Source organism: Struthio camelus, chromosome 25, assembly GCF_040807025.1.
Source record: "Struthio camelus isolate bStrCam1 chromosome 25, bStrCam1.hap1, whole genome shotgun sequence".
Lineage (NCBI taxonomy): Eukaryota > Metazoa > Chordata > Aves > Struthioniformes > Struthionidae > Struthio > Struthio camelus.
In genome coordinates, this window is record NC_090966.1 from 6,842,452 (window position 1) to 6,869,379 (window position 26,928).

General features: G+C 61.7%; 2 protein-coding genes across 5 annotated transcripts; both read left to right on the top strand.

The window, feature by feature from the left end:
* The first annotated feature begins 914 nt into the window (after nt 1-914).
* CASC3 (CASC3 exon junction complex subunit) lies at nt 915-15,243 on the top strand. Of its 3 annotated transcripts, none has more exons than XM_068919108.1 (14): nt 915-1,200; nt 2,920-2,947; nt 3,316-3,353; nt 5,129-5,287; nt 5,377-5,528; nt 5,998-6,174; nt 6,566-7,260; nt 8,719-8,783; nt 9,042-9,156; nt 9,810-9,908; nt 10,702-10,916; nt 12,168-12,290; nt 12,453-12,529; nt 13,337-15,243. In XM_068919108.1, the coding sequence occupies exons 1-13, from the start codon at nt 925-927 to the stop codon at nt 12,486-12,488; spliced, it is 2,178 nt and encodes a 725-aa protein (XP_068775209.1). In that variant the 5' UTR covers nt 915-924; the 3' UTR covers nt 12,489-12,529; nt 13,337-15,243. The 3 variants fall into 3 exon arrangements, with proteins under 3 accessions (XP_068775209.1, XP_068775210.1, XP_068775208.1); XM_068919109.1 differs by having other exon boundaries at nt 12,466-12,529; XM_068919107.1 differs by lacking the exon at nt 12,453-12,529.
* Nucleotides 15,244-18,885: 3,642 nt separating this feature from the next.
* Nucleotides 18,886-26,667, top strand: RAPGEFL1 (Rap guanine nucleotide exchange factor like 1). Of its 2 annotated transcripts, none has more exons than XM_068919035.1 (15): nt 18,886-19,312; nt 21,732-21,810; nt 22,499-22,649; nt 22,723-22,820; nt 23,093-23,205; nt 23,334-23,501; nt 23,581-23,678; nt 23,794-23,916; nt 23,993-24,171; nt 24,252-24,342; nt 24,864-24,914; nt 24,995-25,082; nt 25,168-25,232; nt 25,957-26,011; nt 26,116-26,667. In XM_068919035.1, the coding sequence occupies exons 1-15, from the start codon at nt 18,901-18,903 to the stop codon at nt 26,238-26,240; spliced, it is 1,896 nt and encodes a 631-aa protein (XP_068775136.1). In that variant the 5' UTR covers nt 18,886-18,900; the 3' UTR covers nt 26,241-26,667. The 2 variants fall into 2 exon arrangements, with proteins under 2 accessions (XP_068775136.1, XP_068775137.1); XM_068919036.1 differs by lacking the exon at nt 18,886-19,312 and adding an exon at nt 21,435-21,634.
* Nucleotides 26,668-26,928: the final 261 nt, after the last annotated feature.

The window sequence follows — 26,928 nt, forward strand, 5'->3', positions numbered from 1 at the left end:
CAAGGCCCTTCTCGGGCGTCTGCTTTTAGCACGGTAGCATGCGTCCTTCCCGGATTCCTGTGCAATTAGGAGCCAAGACATTAAAAGGAGCAAAAAGCGAGCGGAGCTTCTCATTTTCCTTCCTTCCCTCGATGTCGCCTGTCCCGCGGCGAGGGGCCGGGGCGACGGCCCCGAAACGGGCCCCCGGCCCTCCCGCTCCGCCGGGCGACGCCGCGAAACCGGCCTTTGGCGTTGGGCCGCCCGCCGCCCCGCTCGGCCCCGCTTCCTTGAACCCAGTTCGAACTAGCGTTGAGGAAACTCGTTAAAAAAAAAAAAAGCAAAAAAAAAGCAAAAAAAACTGAAATAAAGGAGCTCGTCCGTGCTCTGCGGCCCCGTTTGGCGGCCGTCTGGCGCCCGGCCGCCCGCTGTGACGCGAACCGTGGATGGCGTTTCCGAGGCGGGAGGTGGGTTTTCCTGTAAATACCATGGCAACGAGGGCGGCCGGCGGCGGGACCGGGCTGGCGAGGCCCCTGCCCGGCCGAGCGCCCCCCCGGCCCCCCGCCTGGACGCTGCTGCTGCTGCTTCTTCTTCTTTTTTTTTTTTTTTTTAATACAATAAAATAGAAAAACGACAGCTTCGTGGTGGTGTCTGCCTCGCGCCGCCCTGCCGGCCGTGACGTCACCCCGGCCGCTGTGACGTCATCGCGCGCGGTGACGCCACGGCCTCGCCCGGCGCGTGCCTGCCCCCTGCTGGCGAGCGAGGCTGCGGGAAGGGGAAGTGGGGTGGGTGGGGGGAGGGAGAGTCCGCTCGCTGCCGCGGGGGCTGCCGGGACGGCGGCGGACGCGCGGCGTGACGCCGGAAGCGGGCGCGGGGGCCGCCGGGAGTTGTAGTCCGTCCCGTGGTGCCCCGCGCCGCCCGCCCGCCCGCCCCTGCGGCTGGCCCAAGATGGCGGACCGGCGGCGGCAGCGCGCCTCGCAGGACAGCGAGGACGACTCGGACTCGGCCGCCTCCGACAGCGCCGACTCGGCCGCCAGCGCCGCCCGTTCCCGCTCCCGCTCGGGCTCCGGCTCCGCCTCGGGCTCCGGCTCCCGCTCGGGCTCGCCGCGGCCGCCGCACCGCCCGCCGCGGGGCGCCGCCGGGGCCCTCAGCGCCGGGCCGCGGGGCCGCGGGGCCGAGAGCGCCGCGGGGGGGGCGGCCAAGAGCGCGCCCGAGTCCGAGTGTGTGAGTGGGGCCGGGGGGACCCGGAAGAGGGGGAGACGGGGGAGTGGGGTGGGCCGGGAAGAGGGGGGACACTGGGGAGTGGGGGGGGCTGGTAGCGGGGGTAACTGGGAGGGGGCACTGGGGAGTAGGGCGAGCTGGGAGTGGGGGGACACTGGGGAATGGCGGGGCTGGGATTGGGGGGGGAGCTGGGGGGCTGGGAAGAGGGGGGCACAAGGGAATGAGGGGGGGCTGGGATTGGGGGGGAGCTGGGGGGGCTGGGAAGAGGGGGGCACAAGGGAATGAGGGGGGGGCTGGGAGTGGGGAAGGGGAGGGATGGGGGCACTGAGGAATAGGGGTACCTTTTAGGGGGTGAGGAGTTTGGGGGGGGAGTGGAGGGGCCTGGGGAGTGAGAGAGGAGGTGCTGGACTTGGGGGGGGGAGTCCGTGGGGCTGGGAGGGCACTAGGGATTTGGGGGCAGAAGCAGGGCACTGAGCCAGGGGAGTCAGGATGGCCCTGGGACCTGGTGGGGGTGACTGGGGATTGGGGGGGACACTGGGGTGTCTGGGGTGGAGAGAGCTGGAGAATTGATGGAGCACGGGGAGGGGGGCGCCTGGGGGTTTGAGTAGTACCAGCCTGGGGGAGGTGGGCCAAGCTGCCGCAGCAGGGGCTGGGGTGAGCCCCAGGGCAGGCTGGGCTCCACGACCCCCCAGCACTAACTGGGGGACCCCCCCCCTCCCCGGTCCTCATTTCCCACCCCTGGTGCCAGGCTGGGGCTCCCGCAGTGGGGCTGAGGCAGGAGGTTTGCTCCCCTCTTCCCTGGGGCAGGCTGCTCCCTTGGGGGCCCCTACTGGCACTGGAGCTTGCTGCCCAGGCCAGCCCATCCCTCCCCTTAAAAAAGGGGTAGACGTTTTAATGAGAACATTAAAAACTTTTTACGGAAACTTTTTGTGGTATAGCTGCTCCCTCGCATTTCTAGTATAAATCTTCTTATTTTACGGTATATAGCTGGGGGTTATTTTGTTGTGTCATGGTTTTATAGTGCTGGTTATTTCAAGTTCCTCCTGAAATTGCCGTGTATTTTTCTCTAGTTTTTAACTGTGGGGCTTATTTCATTAGTATATGGACTGATTTTATTTTTGATCTCAAGTTGGGTTTTTTTTTTTTTTTTCCCCGAATTGTTCAGTCAGGCAGTCTGTTCCCTTACTAGAAATTCTCTCTGGTCTGAATTGTTCCGGTTCATCTAGTGTTTTCTTTTGGATGTGGAGATATATCTCTGTTACTGGAGTCTATAGCAGATGTCTGTCTGAGCTTGGTCTTGCTCAGCATCTGTTAGTTTTTCCCAGCTCCTGCTTTAAGTAATCTCTCTTTTCCTTTCCTGAGTTAGCTGTCTTGGTCTGTATTGCCCAGAAAAAGAAGCCCTTCTTGTCTATTGATGGTCTTTTCCCTCCAAAGACCCCCAGCACTAACACAGTTCATGCTCTTTTCTTTGACGGGTACGCTCTTTAAGTTCCCTCTGTATAGCGTGCTCCACGATGAGGACTAAAAGACCTTAAAGCAAAGTACTACGGGTACTGAATTTGGTTCTTCCTGCTTGGAAATTCAGACTGAACTTCCAAGAACGGATGTGGTAGGACCAGGGCCAAGCTTTGTTGTAATTGTGTCTGGGATCGTAGGATGCCACAAGAATCTGGCTGCTCCCCTGCCTCTCCACTAATGAATTTTCTCTCCCTTTCTCTCTAGGAAAGCGAAGATGGCATTGAAGGAGATGGTGAGTAGTGATTCTCTTTGGCACCGCAAATGTTTTTGGGACACAAAAGCACAAACACGAGAAAATGCTTTTTTCAAAAGTTCTGCAGTTGTTGTCATCCCAAATATTACCTCATAATAGTAGACAAGCATGGAGTGCAAGGACAATCCTCCCTAAATTCACCTTTTGTTTCTCCTGTATGACTTAGTAATGGTATTTGTCAGGGGCACTTAGCATTAACCCCTGACTTCCCTTAGGTGTTACTGTATTGTGAGCACTTGCCAGCAGTAGCCAGGAGCATGGCGTGTTATGGTCAGAGAGAATCTGTTCTGAGGGACAGCACTATTCTATTTCTGCCTTGATGCTGATCTCCTTTTTCTCTCCCACAGCTGTACTCTCAGATTATGAAAGTGCAGAAGACTCAGAGGTAAGAGGAGTCTCTGTCCTGATGTTCTGTAGAATGACTGTGTCTTGCATAATTTTAGCACAAAACCCAGTTTGTGTCCTTCGTTCTCTTCCACTGACCCCGTCTGTAGCGATTGCCTTTGTCTCAAGATACCAGCTCATGTGCCTCGCACCCTCTTTACAAGGACTCAGAGTGACCTACGCTGCGGTAGTCCTCAATGCTGGAAGGAAAAGCCTTTTTCAGTCCGATCCTTCTTGCTAGGCAGTTGTCTTGTGGTCAGTCCACTGCTCTGTACAGCTGTTGCTAGGTCCATCCCTAGTTTAGAAGCTATCTGTGCTGCTGGGGAGGTGGGTATGGTACCAGTACGTAAGGAAAAAAATCTCTGGCTCCTCTGAGATTAGGTGTTAGATACAGGGGGAGGGGTTTGCTGTGGCTAAGAAGGATGTGGAACGGGCTGTAGGATGCTGGTTGCGTTTTAATTAGCTGAAATTAAAAACTAAGTATGGGGTTGGAAGCATCCCAAACAACATCCCTGTTTCCTGTGTACAGTGGCTGGAAGAATAATGCACTTAGTGGGTGCTGGTAGCTGTGTGTATCCTGCACAAATCGCCCCCTCACGTGCACTGATGAGGCCTGCTGTTTGAGCCGGTGAGGTAGCCTCGGCAGCAGCCTGTGGCTTTCCCTCGATGTTCGTTGCATGAGTGGAAATTTAACAACTTGAAGATGTTTGGAGAAGTTCTGTTTTCTCACTATTTTCTAATGTATGTTACAGTGAAAGTGTTTTTTTAGTGAAAACTCTTCTCTTGAGACAGATATCGTGGGGACTTTGTGGGGGACTATAAAACAAGGCAGATGAAATTGAAGCTGGTAGGGGCTGTTCATTTGTGAAGGAACCTCTGCCCTTAATATGGAAGGCGCATTGCAGGCTATAGAGGCATCATGTGGAAGGAATGGGGTGTCTCCCCCACTCACCTCGCAGCAGCTCGCCAAACCTCTAGAAAACAGGGTAGAGGGCTCCCTAGAGACTCTACACTCGGAGAACGTTGAAGCACAGGCGTGCTGGTGCACACTAGGCTGTTTGAGCCGCAGCAGTATTGCATCACTGACATGCCAGGATGACTCTGTTCCTGTGCCTAAAAATAATGCCACGTCTGGGTTTCCCTAATGTAAACAAAAGGAGCAGTTGATGTGCAAATATGCTGTGTTGAAAGAGAAAAATAGAGCAGTCTTTTTCTTAATCATGTGAAGCTATTTTTAGTGTCAATTCCAGCCTAAGCAAGGCTTGCAGGCTCCTGAAGGGTGAAATGAGGTCAGGCTCCTGCAAGCAGAGCGCTTGGAGTGAGTCAGCTGAGTAACTCCAGGGAATCTGGAAACACAGCAGTGGCTGGTTCCAGGCCTTCAGTGTGGGAAAGAAGGGACCTTCTAAGGGCCTGGTGGTAGAAACTTTCCCCCCTCGTTAGTTTGTCTCCCAGGCCTACACAAGCCGTTTCGTTTCAGTCAGATTAGAACTGTGGCTTTGCAGGGGAGCTGGTTCCAGCTCTGTGCTTTAGAAATCATGGTTGTTTGATCTATTGTCACTGATGAAAATCGATGGGGGGACATGTTCATTTAATCTTTGCATTCCCCATAAAAATATAGGGATAGGAAGGACCTTGAGAGGTAGTCCTCCACTATAAGAGAGTCAGATCTCTAACAACTGGAACAGGGATCTAATTCCAGAGCTGGGGACCTCTTTGGGAATTTCCTGGGGGACCTGCTGGTAATGGCACCTGTCTGAGTAACTGGGGCTCTTTCAGGCGGAGGAAGAGGATTACAGTGAGGAAGAAAGTGCGAAAGTGGAATTGAAGCAGGACAGCAACGATTCCTGTGAATCTGCAGCAAAAGCCGAGAAGGGGGATGAGAAACCTGACTCCAAAGGTGCTGTAACTGGTGAGAGACAAAGTGGAGACGGGCAGGTAGGTGTTAAACACATGCTTTCTCTGGGCCGTGAGGGGCTCTTCGTAGGAGGACTGCTGCAGTGTTAAGAGCTGTCTGATTTCGACAGGAGAGCACTGAACCTGTTGAGAATAAAGTTGGGAAAAAAGTTCCCAAGCACCTGGATGACGATGAGGATCGGAAGAACCCAGCTTACATCCCACGCAAAGGGCTCTTCTTTGAGCATGATCTCCGAGGGCAGACTCAAGAAGAGGAGGTCAGGTATGTAAGGATCCCCAACATATCTCTCTCTCTCTGTTAGACTAAGACTAACTCCCAGGCCAGTGTGAGGCAGCCCAGCTCTTGGCATCTGTGTGAAAAGCTGGGAAGGCGTCAGCAAGGAGGATCTCTCTGTGCTCTGGCCCAGTTGTGTACTAGCAGTGACCTGCCAGGACTGGCTTTGGTTCTTTGCTTTGAAAAAGAAAGGACTGGGCGTGGTACAGAAAACACAAGGCAAGCCTCTTGCCGCTGACCAGGGATACTCGCTGCTTTGGCAGCACGTGCAGTGCATGTGTTTACCCACATGCAGTGGGTAAACCAGCAGCTGCTGGGACAGGAAGGAAGGAGAGGTGCTGCCTCGTATGCACACCCTGTCCTAGAAATGCACGTTCTCTGTGTTTGATGCTCGTTGAAGCTGCCACATCTCCTTGGCTTTGCAATGACCTCTTGCTTCTCTCTATGACTGTTCCAGGCCGAAGGGTCGGCAGCGGAAGCTGTGGAAAGACGAGGGCCGCTGGGAACACGACAAATTCCGAGAGGATGAGCAGGCCCCCAAGACCAGGCAGGAGCTGATCGCGCTTTATGGCTATGACATCAGGTCAGCTCACAACCCCGATGACATCAAGCCGAGGAGGATGCGCAAACCAAGGTGAACAGCAAAGTCAGACTAGAGGCTGGCTCATCCCAGAGGGAGACCTTAGCCCTCATGCCAAGCACTTCCAACAAGAGGTGTGGAGCCCCTAAGTGGCTTTGGCCTGAGGGGGAGACCTAGGTCCTGGGAGTTGGATGCTGCCGAGGGATTCCCTGGCACTGCAGCACCTCTTGCTTCTCAAGCAGAAACGCTGAGCTCAGGGGAGAAACCATCTGCAGAGCGGTTCAGTAATGTGGGCTCAATTTGTTGTCTTGTGGGGCACAGAACCTTCTAGAAATTAACTTTAAACCAGAAGGTAATCCAGACAATTAGAAATGCTTTTCAGTGACAGCTTCATTTCTCACCTAGGGTTTTGTTTCCAGCCCTTTGTACCATTTTTCTTCCTCAGGTTTGGGAGTCCTCCTCAGCGAGACCCAAACTGGTCCAATGAGAGGCCGAGTAAGCCACCAAGACACCAAGGCCCAGACAACGCTTCAACTCCACCGCGAACGTTCACCAACAGGAGCTCCGCGGGTACAGGGAGAATGCCCCCGCCTAGGAACTATCCACGGATGGGTGGCTACAAGGAGACCCGCCCCAGCTATCGGGCTTCAGAAGCAAGTGTCCAGCATCTCTCTCGAAACGGTGAGCAGGCCAAGCAGGAAAGCAATTATCGAGCGAAGCGTGTAGAGCAAACCCCGGCGAGAGACAAGTCACCTGAGATGGAAGTGGCACATGTCCACAGCAGCCCTGTGAAGGAGGAGGTTGCTTTGGAAAGCCAGGCTACAACTGCCGATGCTGCACAGCCACCGCCAGACAGACCAATTGAAAAGAAGTCTTATTCCCGGGCAAGGAGGACCAGAATTAAAGCTGGGGATGCAGGAAAGTTGGCAGATGAAGTACCTGCTTCAGAAGGGCTGACGCCTGTGCCATCCAAACCTGTGCAAGTGGAGACATCCCCCCCACCAGCCAAGAGCAGTAACTGGGAATCGCCAGTAGAATCCAGCTTGGATGGACTCGAGCAAGAGATGACGCAAATGAATCTCACTGAGCAGAACTGGACTCCAGGGCAGTCTCAGTTCATACAGCCCCGGGAGCTTAGGGGTAAGTGGGTACAGCCTGTTAGTTTTCTGCTGAACTTCCCCCCCGTCCCCAGTAGACTGCAGTTCTGCTATTGTTGCAAACATCTCATAGTCGATCAGAGCTGAACTGTCTTTCCGTTAGTCCAGTCTCAGCTTAGATACGTGACAGAGGTTCATACTGTTGAGAAAGTACAGTGGAGATGATTAAAGGTGGCAAAACAGAACAGAAAGGGGGGGAATTAAATATCTGAGAATAAGTTAACTGAATCAGGGTTGGGAAAGACATAAGACTAGATCCTTTCCCTCTGTCTACCCTGTTTTGTGTTGAGAACGAGGAAGATTCAGTAAAGTGAAGGTCTGTGTGTGGAACAGACGACAGGAACTGGGCACAGTGTGTGAAACACAATGGGACCTGCTGCTGCAGCAGGAGTCAGTTTCTGGGGATAGGAGCGTTGCGATCAGTTTACAGGTAGGTGATCGTTAATCAGACTCATCTAGCGTCCCGCTCAGGAGCAGGAAGCAGCTTTCCTCCGCTTATCAGCAGGTTGTTCAGTAGACTCTGAGCTTATTTTATAGCACTGAGATTTGGCTGCCACTAGCTCAGGCCTGACTGGGACTGGCAAATGCATTTGCAGCTGGTAGGAGGAAGCTGCTCTGTTCACTGAGGCAGGCTGAAGCAGAGATCTATGGCAGAGTTAGACCCATGTGAGCCGAGAACTGAATTCCAGCTGAGAATCCACATGAGAGGTCATTCAGGTATAATTATCTCTTTGCAGAATTGGAGAGTCTTTTCTGGGGAGAGTTAAGAGTCCTTCCCAAGAGAAATAAAACTGGAGCAAGGAGAGGAAAGTGACTTGCTGCTTTCATAAGTACCTCCTGGGAGCTGGGTCTGTGCAGCCACTCCATGGGCACTTTCAGTATTTATTTAGCCCGCTTTCACTCCCTTGGAATTGCTTATAATTGATTTGACGCTGTGGTTTACCTGCGCAGTGCAACTTTGTTGTTTGGATTAAAATGCTTGCAAGGAGACCATGCTATAAGTGGTTACGCTCTTTAGTGAGTTTGAACTACAGATCATATGGTTCCATGTGCACACTTGGTTTCTGCTCTAAAGAGATCCTTGTTTCATTAGGAACAGAGCTTAGATTGGGATCTGGACTTCAAGCCAAGGATTTTCATTTATTTATCTATTTTAGGGAGATTTAAATGGTGTTGAGCAGCATGGATGACTGTACAGTGGTGCAAGAGCTTTTAATTTGTATTGAAATGCTTAAAATTGTAACCTAAGACATGAAGTTGTTATAAGGTTTTTCATTGTGAAAGCAAGAGCTGTGTCAGTACTTCTCATACAATAACTTCTGCAGACTGCCGGTGCACTTGTGGCAAGTGCCGGGTTGCTTCTGGCGGTGCTGGTGGGTGAGGTGGCAGTTTCTACTGAGAACAAATGCAAGCCATAATAACCAGTCTGTTTCTTCCTCAGGTATTCCTAACCATATGCACGTGGGAACTGGGCCGCCGCCTCAGTTTAACAGGATGGAGGAAATGGTAAAGCATGCTGTATGGAGTGTGACTCTTACTTTTAGAAGCGTGGAAGCCAAACGTTTATATGCTTCTGTGGTGTAATAATTAGAAGCTGTCTGTGACACTTCAGCCTTTCCCTTTCACGTGTATTCACAATTTTTACTGTGCGACCCAAATAGAGATTTGCAGGGGGCTGGTGGGTGAAGCGGGTCAGTGCTCCCCCCGGAGGGGGAATTCCTACGTCACGCGCTGACCATTGTCGATGCCTTTGGATTCTTTCAGGCGGTGCAGGGGGGCCGTGTGAAACGCTACTCATCGCAGCGGCAGAGACCGCCGGTTCCAGAGCCTGCCCCCCCTATGCACATCAGCATCGTGGAAGGGCACTACTATGACCCACGTGAGTGTTTCCCTGCTGCTCTGGCAGCTCTTCCGTGTGCTGAGAGCTGAGCTCTGAGCAGCCGGAGCGGGAGTCCTCTGCTCCTTCAGTGCTGTGTTAGAGTAGGACAGATCGGTGGGCTTTGCCTTTCCTTTCCTTTGTAAACATCATCGCTGCTTTGTCTCTCTAACTGTGACTAAAAGGCTGCTCTGAGCCTCGCTGGTTTGTGTTTAAACCTTGATATTTCCCATCTAAACGCAATCGTTGTTACCACCTTCCCTCCCTGTGCCAGGGCTTTGTCTGGGGCATTGCTTTTCTTCATAAGAAGTAGGAGTTAAAATTTGAAACCAGAGCGATTTCTTTGAACAGTTAAGCGTGAGGAGAGTTATGGAACAAGAATGGGACTGGGTTTGAAATTTACCGCAGTATTTAAAGTGTTAGAGAAGAAATTTTGCTGCTTTATAAAGGAAATAGGAAACTCTTCTATTGGGGATACATAGCATCTGTGAGCCTCGTGGATTGCGTTTGCCGTTCCTGATGGGAACGTGACAGTGCTAGTCTTGTAGCAATGCATTCGTGTGTTGTAACTGTAGTTGGCCTGTGCACGGAGCGTGATTTGCTGCAGCAGAATAAATTCAGTGAAGCTTTTCCTTAGGAACTGTTTTATGTTGCAGTACAATTCCAGGGACCAATCTACACCCACAATGAGAACCCTGCCCCGCTGCCTCCCCAAGGGATGATCGTACAGCCGGAAATGCACCTCCCTCATCCAGGTAACGATCCAACTCCCCAGTAGCACAGTGCAGCTGACAGTGATGTTGAGGTTGTGCCCTGTGGAGGGCTCAGGCACTGCTGGGGCTCGGGAGCAGTTCTGACACTGCCTTTGTCACTGAGGCAAGCCAGGGAATCCAGCTTCCCTGTTGTATAAAATGAGAGACGCCCGCTTCCCTCATGCGGTGAGGCTGAACAAATATACACTTTAAACAAAGAAAAATAGACCTTTTTGGGCCTTACAGCCAGTGCAGGGCTGAGATCACTTGAAAGTTTTGGCAGCCTCTAGCTGGATGTATGCAAGTGCTGTGCAGACCCTTTTGGCTGCATTGCTTTCCCCTTCAGTAGGATGTATCCACTGCCAGCTGTTGTGCTAGCTTTGTTCTTTAGATCCTACAGCTTGTCAACCAGAAAAGAAAAGCAGAAATGAGAGCTGCTGAGTTGTGATGTTCTCTACCTTGCCCACAAGAACTGTTCCCTGAAGTGGATGTGCTGACTGGGGCTGTGTCCGGTTCCTGTGATTCGGGACTGTCACTGGGGAGGAGGCTGGTGTGCTCTGCTGCGCTGAGTAGAGCTTCCTTTTTTTCCCTCTCCCGCGCAGGAGCTGGGGTCTTGTGGCTGCAGGCAAGGCCTCTTGAGCAAAGTGCTTCTCCTTCCTGCTGCGGTAGGGAAGGCCAGAGCAGGGCCAGCACAGCCATGCTTATGCATGTTGGCATTTTAGCAGCCTCAGCCTTCCCTGAAACCTGTTGACTTTACACGTGACATCACGTTCAGCTTATTTTTGTCACTTCCCAGGTTTACATCCCCACCAGACGCCAGCCCCAATGGCAAACCCTGGGCTGTATCCTCCACCAGTCTCCATGCCTCCGGGCCAGCCCCCTCCGCAGCAGCTGCTTGCACCTACTTATTTCTCCCCTCCTGGAGTCATGAATTTTGGGAATCCTGGCTACCCTTACCCCCCAGGAGCACTACCCCCACCGCCCCCTCCTCATCTCTATTCCAACACGCAGGTAAGCTAGCTGCGTTGTGCGTCTCCTCCCTGGACAGGAGCCTTTGAGCGTATATGGGATCCTGGGGGTGAGGGAGGAAGAGTTATGTTCTGTAAGTCTTCGAGGAGAGGATGTGGAATGTCAGAGCTCCTTCATAGTGGGCGTTTTTTTACTGTCATTTGTCTCTGTTTTGGGTGGGGAATTGAAAGGGAGTGCTCCCATGCCTGCTTTGCGTTTAACCTGGAATTGGGGTCTCATGGATGCAATATCTGTATTGATGGACCTCAGAATCAAAATTTTTCCCCTTCGGAACAAGGGAAACAGCCCGCGGGGAGCCTGTTAAACCATTTTGTCCCCTCCAGGTCTGTGCTGTCAAGGACACCTTGACAATTGTTTTGGAAGTCCTTCCTTTCTGTTTGCAAGACCGAGGCGGGAAGCTTGAAACTGCCTGGTGCTTTTCTTTGCCGCTGACCAGGAAAACCCTTTGTGTGAACAGCAGTCCCCACAGGGCCGGCTCTTCCTGTTAAACTTCCGACCTCTTGTGTCCACAATAGCTGTTCTGCAGAGAGGAGTGAGATCTCTGTGGGCATCTTGATGACAAACCAGAGGCTCCCTGTGGCTGGCTTGCAAACGGCACACGGCTGACACGCAGTGGCAGGCGAGAGATGTGCATTTCCCCCCCCAAAGCCAACAACCTTTCTGACCTTCCCTGCTCTCCTGGTCTGGCCAGAGCTGCCCTGATAGGGAATCAGCCTGCTTTTGGGGGCAGGTCCCAAGGCCCTGGGTACCTGAAAGTGATCGCGGTGTGAGGGGGAATCGTTATCTGCCTGGTTTGCACAGAAAAACAGTAGCTGCTGCTGTTTTGAAGTGCAAACATTGTATGGCACTTGGGGATTTCTGCAGGGCGAAAGGACCCCATCTGCTGTGACCTTCAGGCCAGTGTGACTGTGGTTTGCCAGAGCCACATGCCTGCCCACCCTGCCAAGAGCAGGGAGGTCCTGGTAAGGGGGCAATGGTCAAAGAGGGTGGTCTAGCTGCCACCCTCCAGGACTTTCAAACGCTGCTATTTTTGTCGAGTTGGAGAGCATAGCACAAATCAAACCAGGTCCCCTTGTGGCTATTCACCTTTGGCACTAGATAGCGGTATCTTTTTAGAGACCTACTTTGTGCCATGAAGGCTGCCTGAGGTACTTGGTGCTCTTGTGATGGGTGAGACTTGCTTGGTCCTCCAGAGCAAAGAGCGTTGACCTTTCTGCTCTCTGGGGAATGCAGGCCCAGTCCCAGGTGTATGGAGGGGTCACATACTACAATACTGTCCAGCAGCAAGTGCAGCCCAAACCTTCTCCACCACGAAGGACATCCCAGCCTGTGACTATCAAGCCACCACCACCTGAGGTATTGTGCCCTCTGCCTGTCTCCTCTGCGTGAGTGCGCCTGTGTGTGGTGTTATGACACTGGTGAGTGTGTGATTCCTCAGTCTCCCTCTCCCGTCCCAAAAAGTATGTTGTTCCAAGGAAATCCTAAACTGCCTAATCTTTGACATGTCCCAAACCTCAGCTTCTCGTTGCAGGTGGTAAGCAGGGCTCCAGTTAATTTGAGTTTCTAAATACTTTAAATCTAAACCCACGTAAAAAGTAAGTCCAAAGTTGACTCTTGCTTTCTTTTTTCACTCAGGGTAAAAACAAAACAAAGCACTTGTTAAAATAGAAAAATCCAGTCCTAAGCTAGGAGGCAGTGACTTCTCTGGAAGAATAAAAGCCAAGACCTTAACAAGATAGAGTTCAGGCAGCAGGCTTAGAGACTTTATGAGATGAGAGCTATTTCTCTATGCTGAGAACTGTTTGTGTGCGTGTGTGTAGATGCGCGGGAGTGTCACGTGCATGTTTGGTTTCCTTTATAATCTCTTCGTTAGCATATGGGAGTTGAATGAACCTGAATCATGGCAAGCCTGGACCCAGACAGGCATGTGCCGGGTGTTTTTCCTCTATTGGGGAGAGGCGGCGGCATGTGTTACAATAGAGGCCGGGCAGGAAGACTCCTGTGTTCAGTTCACAGCTCTGCCTCTGACCAGGGAGGAGTCACTTCACCCCTTTGTTTCCCCACCTGGGAAACGTGCAGCTTTTGTAAATCCCTGTGAGATAAACTGATAAAGATGCCCTTTGAAATGCCTAGCTATGGAAAAACGTTTCCACTCTAACCACCGAGAGAGCTTGGCTTGAAGGGAGCTTGGTTTACCCAGAGTAGGCATGGAGGAAGCCAAACGTGCTGGAGGGTGGTGGTCGCTTTCTAGCGCCCAGGCGTGGAGGATGTTTACCTGCAGCACCTTGGTGATAGTGCTATAAATCCTGTCAGGAGTTTGTGACAGGGGTAGCCTAACCCTGTGGTTTCTGTTTTCTCTTCCTTCCCCCCCCCTCCCCCCCCCCCCCATTCCCTTTCCTTAGGACAGCAAAAGTGAAAAATCAAAGGAGAGGAGCAACACGTAAAGATGTGGCCGTGGGAATCCGAACACCAGACTTGGCACCTCAGCAAGGAGGAAGCTCCTTCTTGGAAAAGGCTCCTTCCCTGTGCGTAGGTGAGGCAGCAGCCTGAAATCTGCTGCACCGTCTTGTGCTCAGGGCCAGGCACCTTCCCTCTCTGGTTTTACTGGTGCCCTCCTGAAAAACCATATCTCTTGCTGCTGCTGATCTGCCCTCCTTTCCCCTTCCCTCACTGGGGCACAGAGGTCATTGAAGAATCAACCACAAGAGTCGGTCCTTGGCCACAAGTTCTCGCAACTTCTCCCTTTTACTAAACGTCCACCCTTTTCCCTTTCTAGGATGTTAAACTAAACTGGCTTGATTGTGGTCTCTGTTTTTATTTAAGAAATGAACCAGCTCCTTCAGTAAAGCTGATTTGTTTCTTTTGGGTATTTTGAATTTGTTTGTCTGGCTAACAGGAACGTAACATCCCCCTACTACTGCCACCGTCCCCCCTTCCTCCCGCCCCGTGGAGACAGCTGATAAGTTAATTCTTGTTTTCAATTCTCTTTTAAATTAGCAAGTTTATTTCTGCCATTGTTTAAGGATAGGGCGGGCAGCTGAGTGTTAGGAGTCTGTCAGGAACGCACTGGCTGTGCAGTCACCACTTAATTTAGAAGCTCCTCCTATTTCTTTTTTGGAACAAGCCCTGTTGGTAACTGTGGTGTTGGCAGTTTCTGTCCGTGTATGTGCAAGCTCTCAGCTCGAATCAGACAAGAATCCGTGTGCATGAGCATAGGGCAAACCCCTTCCCCACTGTTACAAGTGCATCTTGCAGAGCAGGGGGAGATTTCCTCCCACCTCGCAGACCTCTGCTAAATCAAGAGGCAGAGAGAGTCGTTTACAGGCACCCAGGCATCTCAACGACTGTCAGAACAGCCCTGCCAGCGGCCAAACCAGCTAGACGGGGCAAGCACGTGAACGATTTGCTTCCAGCACTTGGGTGTTGCTGCTGTGGAAGTGGAAGGTGGTGTCCTGACCCGCCTTAACGCATCCAGCACGGTCTCTCTGATCCCTGAGGAGGAAGCGCTTCAGCCGGGCGCGTACGATCATGAAACCAGGTGCCTCCCTTCGGGACCCTGATGGCCTTGTTCCCTGCATTAGGATTCTCGAGCCAATCTGCTGAGGCAACTGGCGCTGCAGCGCTGCGGTTGCCGGGCTGGCCGGGCTGGCTGGCCCTGCTGCAGCGACACGCTGCCTCTCTGCAGCGCCGATCCTGCAGGCACCTCACCAGGCGGAGCAGCCGCGGCTTCCAGTCACGCTCGGGCTTGGCGATGTCCTCGCAGCCGTTTGCAAATTGCATTAGGAAACTTGGCACCGAGGCTGCTAATTCCTGCCGCTCGCCCTGAGCGCGTGCTGGGGCAGCGTGTGGAAGTGCCAGCTGCTGGCGCAGGCCTCTCGGCAAGAGTGGGAAAGTTATTCCTTGCAAGCAAGCGGCGTTTTGGCCTTCGAGTTCCCATCTGTGGCGAGGGAGGGGTGCCCAGAGCACCCACCTGCCTGCTTTCAGTTTGAGATCTTCTCATGCATGCCTGGCTCTCGAGCAGAAACACCTCCTTTGTTTGTTGTTTGTAACTCGATGACCTTTTGTACCTAATTTCAGATGTCAAATGACATTTTAAAAGCAGAAATCCTTTATGTTTTAAATGTAACTGTTTCTCTGCCTTAAGGCTGAAATGTATCCTTTAACATATCGGTCGCCTGACTGAAATCCTAGACCTTACAACACTGTGATGGGTTTTTGGTTTTGTTTATTTTGATTCCTGTTCGGTAGGAGTGCGCGTTTGTAACCAGCATTGTATTGACACGGAGCTGAGAAGACGTTTTAGAAAATAGCCCCCTCTGTGTCTCTCTTTCCTCGGGCTGCTCCGAGACCCGCTGGGACAGGCGCACGCGGCTGCGGGAAGGACCAGCGTCCCCTCCCATGCGCTGTCGGCAATCAAGGCCGCCGTGTGCCCAGGGAGCTGCTTTTCAATTTCCACGAGCTTCTTGCGCGACTGGAAAAGCGGCTGCCTTTGCTGCTAGCGCCAGCCGCCCTCGCCCCCACGCGCGGCTCCTCCCGCGGAGCAGCACAGCCCTTCCTGCCCGGGGCCAGCCGGCAGCGGCAGGAGGGAGCGAGCCCCTCGCCCGCGGCGCTCGTCCCAGCCCGGGGGTACGGAGCAAGCTCGCTCGCTCGCTCGCGGGGGAAGGAACAGCTGGTGCGCAGGTGGTGCGGGAGCGTGCCGCCTGCCTGCGTCTGCCCACGGCTCCCAGCGCTCCGCACCGCCGCCGGAGCTGGCCCGCGGCGTCCCCCCTCCTTGCGGCGCTCGGAGCCGGGATGCCATCTCCCTGCCTGCCCCTGAGCCGCTGCCGCGGGCTCACGGCTGAGGGGGAGGCGGCGGCATTTGCTGCTCTTTTGGAGGGATGGAGGCCGGGTGCTGGCAGGTGGTGGCGGAGCTCCCGTCGCTGCCGGGGACGAAGAGGCGAGGGGAGCTCCCCCGAGCCGCCGATGGGCCGAGCATCGCACCGGAGGTGTCGACTTCCCATCTCGCCCTGCCCGCCGCCTCGCTGCCCCTTCCCTCTCCAACCCCCGGGCCTCGGCTTCCCTTCCTGCTCGGGGCAAGGGCCGAGCCCCTGGCAGCGGCCGTCCCGGCCGGCTGGGACCTCGGTGGCCGCGCTCAGAAGCACCCGCAGGCCGCCGGCTGCGAAGCCCCTGGCTTCAAGGGCTTGAGGGTCCCCCGAGATCCCCTTTCCCAGCGCTGCAGCCTGCAAACGGGTTAACGAGCTGGTTCAGGGAGGGTTTTTTCCCTCCTTGTAATTTTTCCCTCCCACACAAGGTCTGTTTTGAGCAGTGCCTGGAGGCTTCACACCCCCACCGCCAGCTCGGCTGCCGGGGCGGGAACGAACGCTGCTGCAAATGGAGACGCCGGCTCGGGAGGGAAGAGCCTGCTCCAGATCCCAGCTCTTTAGGAGAAATAACAGCAAATTAATTAAGCTAATAGCTCGCTCTGCACCAGCAGGGCCCCCGTCTGTGCCCAGAGCCGGGGGAGACGGAGCGGGGGCTTCGGTGCCAGCCCCGGCCCAGATCTGGGGCACGTTTCCCGGCGGAGAGCGCGGCCTCGGCGCAGCGCGATGCTCCCGTCCCTCCCTCCGGCACTGGCCGCGGCTCTGTCCCCACACGGGGCCCTGTCCCCGCTCTCACGTCCGCTCCGTGCCTCAGTTTCCCCTCCTGCTCTCTCTCCGGCAGCGGGGAGAAGCCCCTCTCCGGGCGGCTGCAGCCTGGGCATCAGCGCTGCTCCCGCGGCCCCGGGACGGCGTTTTGCCGCCGGCTGCTCTCCCGTCTGCCGCGGCCGCCCCGAGATGGGGTTGCCAAGCAACTGCCGCATCGCGGCAGCGCGGGAACAAAGCCGGGACGGGGACCCCCAGCCCTCCCCGCGTCCCCCCAAACCCTCCCCGAATCGCTCCCCGCCGGCAGCCGCACGGCTCTGCGTGCCCCGGGCCGGGAGCGGGGCCCGGGGAGGGCGTTTGGGGTGGCCCGGGGACGCGGGGGGGGGCGGCAAGGAGAGGAGAAACCCGGGAAGCAAAGCGAGAGGGCGGTGCAGGGCCGGGAGCCCGGCGCGGGGCCCGGCAGCAGCGGGGCGCGGGGGGCCCAGCCCCGGCCGGCGGCTCTTCCTGCCGCGCCGTGCCGCGCCGTGCCCGGCCTCCCGCCTGCCCCGGCTTGCCAGCCCGCCCGCGGGGCCTCTTGGCGCTGGCACGTGGCGAGGGGGCAGGAGCCACCCGGCCCGCGCGGCTCCAGCTGGTCCCACGGCTCGACCCCAGTCCCGTGGGCTCCGGCTGTTCCCACGGCTCGACCCTGGCCCGCGTGGCTCCGGCTGTTCCCACGGCTCGACCCTGGCCCACGTGGCTCCGACTGTTGCCATTGCTCAACCCCGGCCCACGCGGCTCTGGCCGTTCCCACGGCTCGACCCCGGCCCCGTGGGCTCTGACTGTTCCCACGGCTCAATCCCAGCCCTGTGGGCTCCGGCTGTTCCCACGGCTCGACCCAGGCCCTGGGCAGGGCTGGGGTGTGTTGTCCTGGGGTGCTGGGGGGGGAGGTGCGAGGTGCAACGAGCTGTGTGGGAGGCAATGTTGGGTGTGAGATAGTGTCATGCTGTAGAGGGGAGACTGTCACTGTGTTGGGGTGTGCAACTGTGTCACTGTGTGTGACTGTGCTGCTGTGGGTGTGTGCAGGGTGTGTGGCTGTATCTCCAGGTGTGACTGTATTGCTGTGGGTGTGCAAAGGGGTGTGTCACTATATCACAGTGAGTGTGCGGGGGTGTGCAGCTGCACTGCCAGGTGTGACCGCGTCGCTGCGGGTGTGCACGGGGCTGTGTGGCTGCACCTCCTGGTGCGACCATGTCACTGCAGGTGTGCACGGGGCTACGCAGGCGCATCCCCTGGTGTGACCGCGTCGCTGTGGGTGTGCGTGGGGCTGTGTGGCTGCACCTCCTGGTGCGACCATGTCACTGCAGGTGTGCACGGGGCTGTGTGGCTGCACCTCCTGGTGCGACCATGTCACTGCAGGTGTGCACGGGGCTACGCAGGCGCATCCCCCGGTGTGACCGCGTCGCTGCGGGTGTGCACGGGGCTGTGTGGCTGCACCTCCTGGTGCGACCATGTCACTGCAGGTGTGCACGGGGCTGCGCAGGCGCATCCCCCGGTGTGACCGCGTCGCTGCGGGTGTGCACGGGGCTGCACAGGCGCATCCCCCGGTGTGACCACGTCGCTGCGGGTGTGCACGGGGCTGCACAGCCACATCCCCCAGTGTGACCGCGTCGCTGCAGGTGTGCACGGCGCTGCGCAGCCGCATCCCCCGGTGTGACCACGTCGCTGCGGGTGTGCACGGGGCTGCACAGGCGCATCCCCCGGTGTGACCACGTCGCTGCGGGTGTGCACGGGGCTGCACAGGCGCATCCCCCGGTGTGACCACGTCGCTGCGGGTGTGCACGGGGCTGCACAGCCGCATCCCCCGGTGTGACCGCGTCGCTGCGGGTGTGCACGGGGCTGTGTGGCTGCACCTCCTGGTGCGACCATGTCACTGCAGGTGTGCACGGGGCTGCACAGGCGCATCCCCCGGTGTGACCGCGTCGCTGCGGGTGTGCACGGGGCTGCACAGCCACATCCCCCGGTGTGACCGCGTCGCTGCGGGTGTGCACGGGGCTGCGCGGCCGCAGCGCGCTGCGCGCCCCGAGCGCCGCCGCCCCCCGCGCGGTCCCGCCGGCCGGGGCCGGGGCCGGGGCCGGGGCCGGGGCCGGGCCGGGGCGGGGCGGGCAGGTGCGGGCGGCGGCGGCGGCGGCGCGGGGCGGCCCCGGCCGGGGGCGGCGCTGGCGGCGGCTCCGCGGGCCGCGGCGGGGCGCAGCGCGCAGCAGGCGCGGGGCAGGCGGAGCGGGGCGCGCAGCCGGAGCCGCCCCGCCGCCGCCGCCGCCCCGCCGCCGCCCATGGCCCCCTGAGCCCGGCGCCGGCCCCGCGCGGCCATGAAGCCGCTGGAGAAGTTGCTGAAGAAGCAGGGCTCGCACCTGGCCGCCCGCCCCGCCGCGCCGCCGGGACCGGGACCGGGACTGGGGCCGCGGCGGCAGAGCCTGTCGCGCCCGCCCGCCTCCCCCGAGGAGCCGGCGGGGCCGGCGGGGCCGCGGGCGGGCGGCGAGGGGCGCTGGCTGGAGCTGCGGCCCCCCGAGGCGCCGCTGCGCTCGCCGCCGTCGCTCTCCTCCGAGGAGCTGTCCCCCGGCGGCGGCGGCGGCGGCGAGCGGGAGCCGCCGAGCCCCGAGCCGCCGCCCGCCGCCGCCTGCTGCTGGCCCCCGGCCGCCCCCGCGCCCCCCGAGCGGCTCCTGGCCGCGCTGCTGGAGCGGCTGGCGGCGGGCGGCGCGCACGGCCGCGGCTGCGGAGCAGGTACCGGCGCCGGGGGGGGCCGGGGGGGCCCGGCCGGCCGCTGGCGGCGGCGTTGCGGGGGCATTGCCGGGCGCTGGGGGGGGGGGGCGTTGCCGGGGGATGGGGGGATGCTGAGGGGCATTGCCGGGTGCTGGGGTAGGTGTTAGGGGGCATTGCCGGGTGCTGGGGGGCATTGCCGGGTGCTGGGGTAGGTGTTAGGGGGCATTGCCGGGTGCTGGGGGGCATTGCCGGGTGCTGGGGTAGGTGTTAGGGGGCATTGCCGGATGCTGGGGGGCATTGCCGGGTGCTGGGGTAGGTGTTAGGGGGCATTGCCGGGTGCTGGGGGGCATTGCCGGGTGCTGGGGTAGGTGTTAGGGGGCATTGCCGGGTGCTGGGGGGCATTGCCGGGTGCTGGGGGGCATTGCTGGATGTTAGGGGGCACTGCCGGTTGCTAGGGTGGGTGTTGGGGGGCACTGCCGGATGCTGGGGTGAGTGTTGGGGGGTATTGCCGGGTGCTGGGGTAGGTGTTAGAGGGCATTGCCGGGTGCTGGGGGGCATTGCCGGGTGCTGGGGGAGTGTTGGGGAGGCGTCACTAGGTGCTCAGGGAGTGTCAGGGTGCACGGAGGGGTGTTGTGGGGTATGGATGGGTGCCAGGGAGGGTGTTGCTGGGTGCTGGGGGGGTACTAGGGGGCGTTGCTGGGTGCTGGGGGGGGGGCATTGCTGGGTGCCGGGGTGCTGCTGTGTGCTGGGGCGTCTGGTGAGCGCTGCAAGGAGCTGCGGTGGGAGATGCTGGAGGGCCCAAGGGCGCTGCTGGGCACTGCGGTGGGCAGTGCTGGGGGGGTCCGCGGGGGCACGGCTGGGTGCTGCGGTGGGAGATGGCGGGGTGCCGGGGCAGGGGGCAGCAGGATGCGCTGTCAGCTGCTGGGGCGGGGGCTGCCCCTGTGCCCGGGTGGCACCGTGCAGGGCGCACGCGGGTGCCCGGCTGGGGCAGCAAGGCCGCGCTGGGGGCCGTGGGGGGCTGGGGCGCCCCCAGGAGCGGGGACGGAGGGGTCCCCTCCCGGCGGGCAGGGTGCCACGGAGCCGCCGCGCGGGGGGAGGCCGGCCAGCCGGCCGGAGGCCGAGGGCGACCGGGCGCTGCCTCCCGCGGCGCGGTGCGGAGCCGGGGCCATCGGCCTCTGGGTTAATCTTTAACGTTTTCCCGGGGCTAAGATTAGCCTGGGTGTCGGAGGCGCGCTGGAAGGGGGCACCGGGGCGGGCGCCCCTTCTCGTCGCCGCGCCGCGGGGAGCCGCTGCCAGGGCGGCAGCCGGGCGCGACGCGGGCAGGCCTGGGAGGGCTCCCCCTCTGCGGGGGGCCGCGCCGCTGCCCCCCACGGGCGCCCCGAGCCGCTGCCCCGGTGCAGCGCCGGGCCGGGGTGCAGCTCACCGAAACGAGGGAGCCCTTCAGCCGGCAGCGCCCAGGCCTGCGTGCGGCAGCCCGGGGCGCCCGCCGCGGGGTCCCCCCCGGGCCGGCCCTCGGCAGCGGCGGGGGCCCAGCGGCACGGCAGAGCCTCCCACGGCACCTGCCCACGGCCCCGGGCTGCTGCCGGCGGCGCTCGGGGCGGGGGCGCAGCGCGGGGGGCTGCGGCGGCATGGGGAAACTGAGGCCGGGCTGGAGGAGCACCGCGCTGGCGCCTGGCCCGGGGCGGACGAGCCCCGGCCCCCCGGCCCGTCTGCCAGCCCCAGCCTGCCCCACGCGGGGTCTGCTCCTGTTCAGGAAGGGGAGCTGGGGGTCCGGGCTGGTGGTGGGACCTCTTGGGGGGGGGGAAGGGGGAGGTTTCCTTCTGCCCCCCAAGCTGCACCCCCGGAGGGGGCTGGGGGCCGTGTCCGCCTTGCGTGCCCCCCCGTGCCCGGTTCGGGTCCCAGATCTGGGTGTTGGGGTGGGCTGGGGGGTCCGAGCGGCGCGGGGGCATCGCTGCACCCCAGCCCGCCCCGTCCTGCGCACGGCGGCTGCGGGTCCCCGCGGGCATCGTGGTGCCGGGGGGGGGGGGTCCGGGCTTGGCCCCAGTTCGCAGCTGGGGGGATGAGCCGGGGTCCGGGGGGGCGGCGGGGGGAGCCCCCGCACCTGCCCCAGCCGCCCGGGTCCCGCTCGCGGCCCGGGTTTCGGGGCCGGGCGAGGGAGCGGCGCCTTGTGCAAAGGTCGCAGCTGGGCGCGGGTGGCCATGGGCCTCGGGCAGCGCCGGCGGGTCCGGGCCCCTGGCGCGGGGCGGGCGCCGGGCCGCAGCCCCCCGTGTCCCCCGCCGCGGTGTCCCCGGGACGGGACGGAGTGGGTGCGTCCCGTCCTGCCCGGCCTGGCCCGGCGGCTCGGTGAGTCAGCGGCGCCCCGGGGAGCTGCTCCGCCGGCCCGGCCGGGCGCGGGCAGCAGCCGGGGGGGCACTCGCCCTGATGCCGCCGTCTCCCCCAGACTCGCTGCTCGATGACATCGTGCTCACGCACTCGCTCTTCCTCCCCACCGAGCGCTTCCTGCAGCAGCTGCACCAGCAATATCCTTGGGCGCGGGGCGGGCGGGAGAGCTGCACCCGGGTACCGCGGCCGCGGTGGGCACCGGGGGAGGTGCGAGGGGGGGCTCAAGAAGGGCATGAGGGTGCCGCAAGGGTGAGCACCAAGAGGGCACCAGGGTGTGCGTGAAGGTGAGCACAAGGTTGTGCCCAAGGGTGCCATGGGGGTGGGCACAAGGAGGGCTCCAAGGGGGACATGATGGTGGGTGTGAGGAGAGCACCAAGGTGGACATGAGGGTGGGCATGAGGAGGGCACCAAGGTGGGCATGAGGAGGGCACCAAGGTGGACATGAGGGTGGGCGTGAGGAAGACACCAAGGTGGGCATGAGGGTGGGTGTGAGGAGGGCATCAAGGTGGGCATGAGGGTGGGGGTGAGGAAGACACCAAGGTGGGCATGAGAGTGGACACAAGGAGGGCTCCAAGGTGGGCATGAAGTGTGCACAAGGGTGTCATGGGGATGGCACCGAGGTGGGCACGAGGGCGGGCGTGAGGAAGGCACAAGGCTGTGCACGAGGGGTGCACAAGGGTGCCGTGAGGGAGGGCGCCGTGCGGGTGGGCACACGAAGGGCGTCGGAGCGAGCGCGAGGAGGGCGCGGGGCGGGTGTCGGGGTCGCTGCCGCGCAGCGGCTGCCCGCGACGCCCGCTCCCCGTGGTTCCTCCTTGACGGTGGCACCTTCGTGCTGGCGGCGGGCGGCCCCCCGCCGTGCCGGGAGGAGGGCGCCGGGCTGCGGCGCAAGCGGGCCGTCCTGGCCGTCCTGCTCCATTTCCTGGAGACCTACAAGGGGCTGCTGCAGGAGGAGGAGAGCGCCGGCAAGGTCATCAAGGTGGGTGCGCGGCCGCGGCCCCCCGCGCCGCCCGGCCCCCCGGCGCCCCTGAGCCCCTCTCGCTGCCCCCCAGGAGCTCTACCTGCTCATCATGAAGGACACGTCCCTCTACCGCGACCTGGAGGACGAGATCCTCAAGCTGCACCAGCTGGTGGAGACCGTGGAGCTGAAGTGAGCGGGGCGCCGGGGGGTCCCCGTGGGGCGCAGGGGATGGGGGTGCCTAGGAGCTGGGGGGGTCATTAGCAGCCCTTCGGTGATGAGCAGGAGCCGGGTGGGGCCCCCTGCTCCGCCGTTTCTGGGGCACCCCATGGAGGGCACCCGAGGGTGCCGGCAGGGCTGCGGAGAGGGTTCGGGCAGGCGCCGGGGACGGGGCCCTGCTGCTGGCCGGGACCCCCGTGGCCGCACGCCCGGGGGGGGGCTCTGACCCGGCGCCGGTGCCGCAGGGTGGCCGACGAGACGCCCCCCCCGAACAAGCAGGTGAAGCCGCTGTTCAGGCACTTCCGCCGCATCGACTCGTGCCTGCAGACGCGCGTGGCCTTCCGGGGCTCCGACGAGAGTGAGTGAGCGGGGCCGCGCGCGGCCGCCGGCCCCCCGCCCTGCCGCAGCCTGCGCGCCCCTCGCTTTCCCCGGCCGGGCGGCCCGCAGGCCGGCGCGCCGCGCTCACGGCCCGGCCTCGCTCCGCAGTCTTCTGCCGCGTCTACATGCCCGACCACTCGTACGTCACCATCCGCAGCCGCCTCTCGGCCTCGGTGCAGGACATCCTGGCCTCGGTGACGGAGAAGCTGCAGTACTCGGAGGAGCAGAGCGCCCGCGAGGAAGCCCTCATCCTCGTCACCGTGGCCTCGTCCGGAGGTGCCGGGGCGCGGGGCCGGCGCGGGGCGGGCTGACCCGGGGCCGCCCGGCCCTGACGCCCGCCCGGCTCTGCCCGCAGAGAAAGCCGTGCTGCAGCCCAGCGAGGAGTGCGTCTTCACCGCGCTGGGCATCAACAGCCACCTCTTCGCCTGCACCAGGGACACCTTCGAGTCGCTGGTGAGGGCCGGGCCGCGGCGGGGGGCCCCGGGGCGCCCCGGCTGCTGGCACGGGACCGCGGCGGGCGGGAGACCGTCCTGCAGCGCCCTGGCAGCGCCGGGACCCGCCGCTGCAGGTGCCGCTGCCCGAGGAGATCCAGGTGGTGCCGGGGGACACGGAGATCCACCGCGCCGAGCCCGAGGAGGTGGCCAACCACCTCACCGCCTTCCACTGGGAGCTCTTCCGCTGCATCCACGAGGTGGGTCGGCGCCCGCCGCAGCCCCGCGCCGCCCCCGGCCGCGGCGCGGCGCCCTGACGGCGTCTCCCGGCGGCAGCTGGAGTTCGTGGACTACGTCTTCCACGGGGAGCGGGGCCGGCGGGAGACGGCCAACCTGGAGCTGATGCTGCAGCGCTGCAGCGAGGTGCAGCACTGGGTGGGCACCGAGCTGCTGCTCTGCGAGTCCCTGGGCAAGCGGGCTCACCTCCTCAAGAAGCTCATCAAGATCGCGGCCATGTGAGCGCGGGGACGCGTGGCCGGGGGGAGCGGGGGGTCCCCGCCAGCCCCGGCCCTCACCCTGCCCCCCCCGGCCGCAGATGCAAGCAGAACCAGGACATGCTCTCCTTCTACGCCGTCGTCATCGGGCTCAACAACGCCGCCATCAGCCGCCTGCGTCTCACCTGGGAGGTGAGGGACGCCGGCATGCCCCCGGCCCCGCGGAGACGCCCCCGGCCCCACGCCGATGCCCCCGGCCCCGCCGGGATGCTCAGGACCCTACCAGGATGCTCCTGGCCCCATGACGATGCTTCCAGGGCCCCCACTGGGATGCTCCCGGCCCCACGGGGATGCTCAGGGTGCCACCAGGATGCTTCTGGCCCCATGATGATGCTTGCAGGCCCCCCCCCCAGGATGCCCAGGGCCCCACCGGGATGCCCAGGCCCCCCCCAGGATGCTCCCGGCCCCACGGGGACGCTCAGGGTGCCACCAGGATGTTTCTGGCCCCATGATGATGCTTGCAGGCCCCCCCCCCAGGATGCCCCCGGCCCCCCCAGGATGCCCAGGGCCCCACCGGGATGCCCAGGCCCCCCCCCAGGATGCTCCCGGCCCCACGGGGACGCTCAGGGTGCCACCAGGATGCTCCTGGCCCCGTGGGGATGCTTCCAGCCCCGCCGGGATGCTCAGGGCCCCGCTGGGGTTTTGCGTTTCAGAAGCTCCCGGGGAAGTTCAAGAACCTGTTTCGGAAGTTCGAGAACCTGACGGTGAGGAGGGGCCGGGGGGCCGGGGTGGGTGCTGGTGCCCGTGGGGAGCCGGCCCGGCCCTGAGCCCCTGCTCCCCCCAGGACCCCTGCAGGAACCACAAGACCTACCGGGAGGTGCTGGCCAAGATGAAGCCCCCCCTCATCCCCTTCGTGCCGCTCATCCTCAAAGGTGAGGGCAGGGCCAGGGGGCCGGGGGCCGGGGTCCCGCTGCCGGCCGCCCCGCGGGGCCCCCTCACCCCTCCGCTCGCCCCCAGATCTCACCTTCTTGCACGAGGGCAGCAAGACCCTCCTGGATGGGCTCGTCAACATGGAGAAGCTGGTGAGCCCCCAGCACCCACGCGGTCCCCGGGGGAGGCATGGGGGTCCCTTGCAATGCGGGGGTGTCCCCAGGGCGTGCAGCAGGGTCCTGCAGGGGGGATGGTCCCCAGGGGGTACTGTCCCCAGAGCCAGGTCCCTGGGGTCCCCGTGGGTGGGTGTCCCTAGAGCCAGGTCCCTCAATCCCCATGGGTGGGTGTCGCTAAAGCCGGGTCCCCAGGGTCCCTGTGGTTGGGTGTCCCCGGGTGTCCCCAGAGCTGGGTCCCCTGGGGTCCCTGTGAGTGGGTGTCCCTGGATGTCCCCAGCGCTGGGTCCTTGTGGCTGGGTGTCCCTAGAGCTGGGTGTCCCTATGTCCCTAGAGCTGGGTGTCCCTGTGTCCCCATGGGTGGGTGTCCCCAGAGCCGTGTCCCCATGTCTCCAGAGCTAGGTGTCCCCATGTCCCCATGGGTGGGTGTCCCCAGGGCCATGTCCCCGTGGGTGGGTGTCCCTGTGTCCCCACAGGTGGGTGTCCCCAGAGCCACGTCCTCTTGTCCCCGTGGCTGTGTGTCCCCGCATCCCCGCGGGTGGGTGTCCCCAGAGCCGTGTCCCCATGGCTGTGTGTCCCCGTGGCCCCGTGAGTGGGTGTCCCCAGAGCTGTGTACTCGCGTCCCCGCGGGTGGGTATCCCCAGAGCTGTGTCCCCGTGTCCCCCCGTCCCCGGGGCTGACGCCTCCGGCGCTCTCTGCCCAGCACTGCATCGCCGAGAAAGTGCGGACGATCCGCAAGTACCGGAGCCGCCCGCTGTGTGAGTCGGGGCCGGGGGGGGGGAGCGGGATGCTGGGGTGTCCCTGCTGCTGTGTGTGCGTGCGTCCCCCCCCCCGGCCCGGCCCGCTGACCCCCTGCCCCCAGGCCTGGAGATGGAGGCGTCCCCCAGCCAGCTGCAGACCAAGGCCTACGTGCGCCAGCTGCGGGTCATCGACAACCAGAACCTGCTCTTCGAGCTCTCCTACAAGCTGGAGCCCAGCAGCCAGTGAGCGCCGGGGGGGCCCGGCCCGGCCCCCCAGCACTGACGCACTTTGGCGGGGGGGGGTGCGTCCCCGCCGCCCCCATTGCCTTTCCGGCGGGGCTGGGGGGCGGTGGCGGTGGAGGGGGGGGGTCCCGGGCCCCACCGTGGGGCAGCTCTGCCCCCCCTCTATTTTTTCTACGTGTCCCTCGCCCCCCCCCCCCAGCTTCTGGCTGCCTCCCACAGTGGCGGCGGTGCCTCTGCCCCCTCCTCCCCCCAGAATGTATATATTTTGTACCAAATGGCTGTCTTTAATTGTAAATTTATTTTTTAAGGAAAAAAAAAAAAGCTTATCAAAAAAAAAATCCCCCCCCCCCAAACCCCGAACGCCCCAACGCGTGTGGGGGGCGGCGGGGGCTGGTCGCGGAGGAGCGCGAATAAAAGCCGAGCTGTCCCGGCGCCGTGTCCTGCGTGTGCGGGGAAAGGGAGGGCACGCGGCGTGGGTGCCGCCTGGTGACGTCATCCCGGGTGTGATGTCACGGGCGAGGTCAGCGGCGCCCGCGCTGTGCAGCTGGGGGCGCGCGGTACCGGACGGGGGAGTCTTGACCTTCCCAACATGGCCGCCACGCGCGGCTGCGCAGGGCTCCCTTCGACCTTCCCAACATGGCGGCGGGGGCGGGGGTGGGAGAGCGGCCGCGGCCGCTCCGTCTGGGCAGATG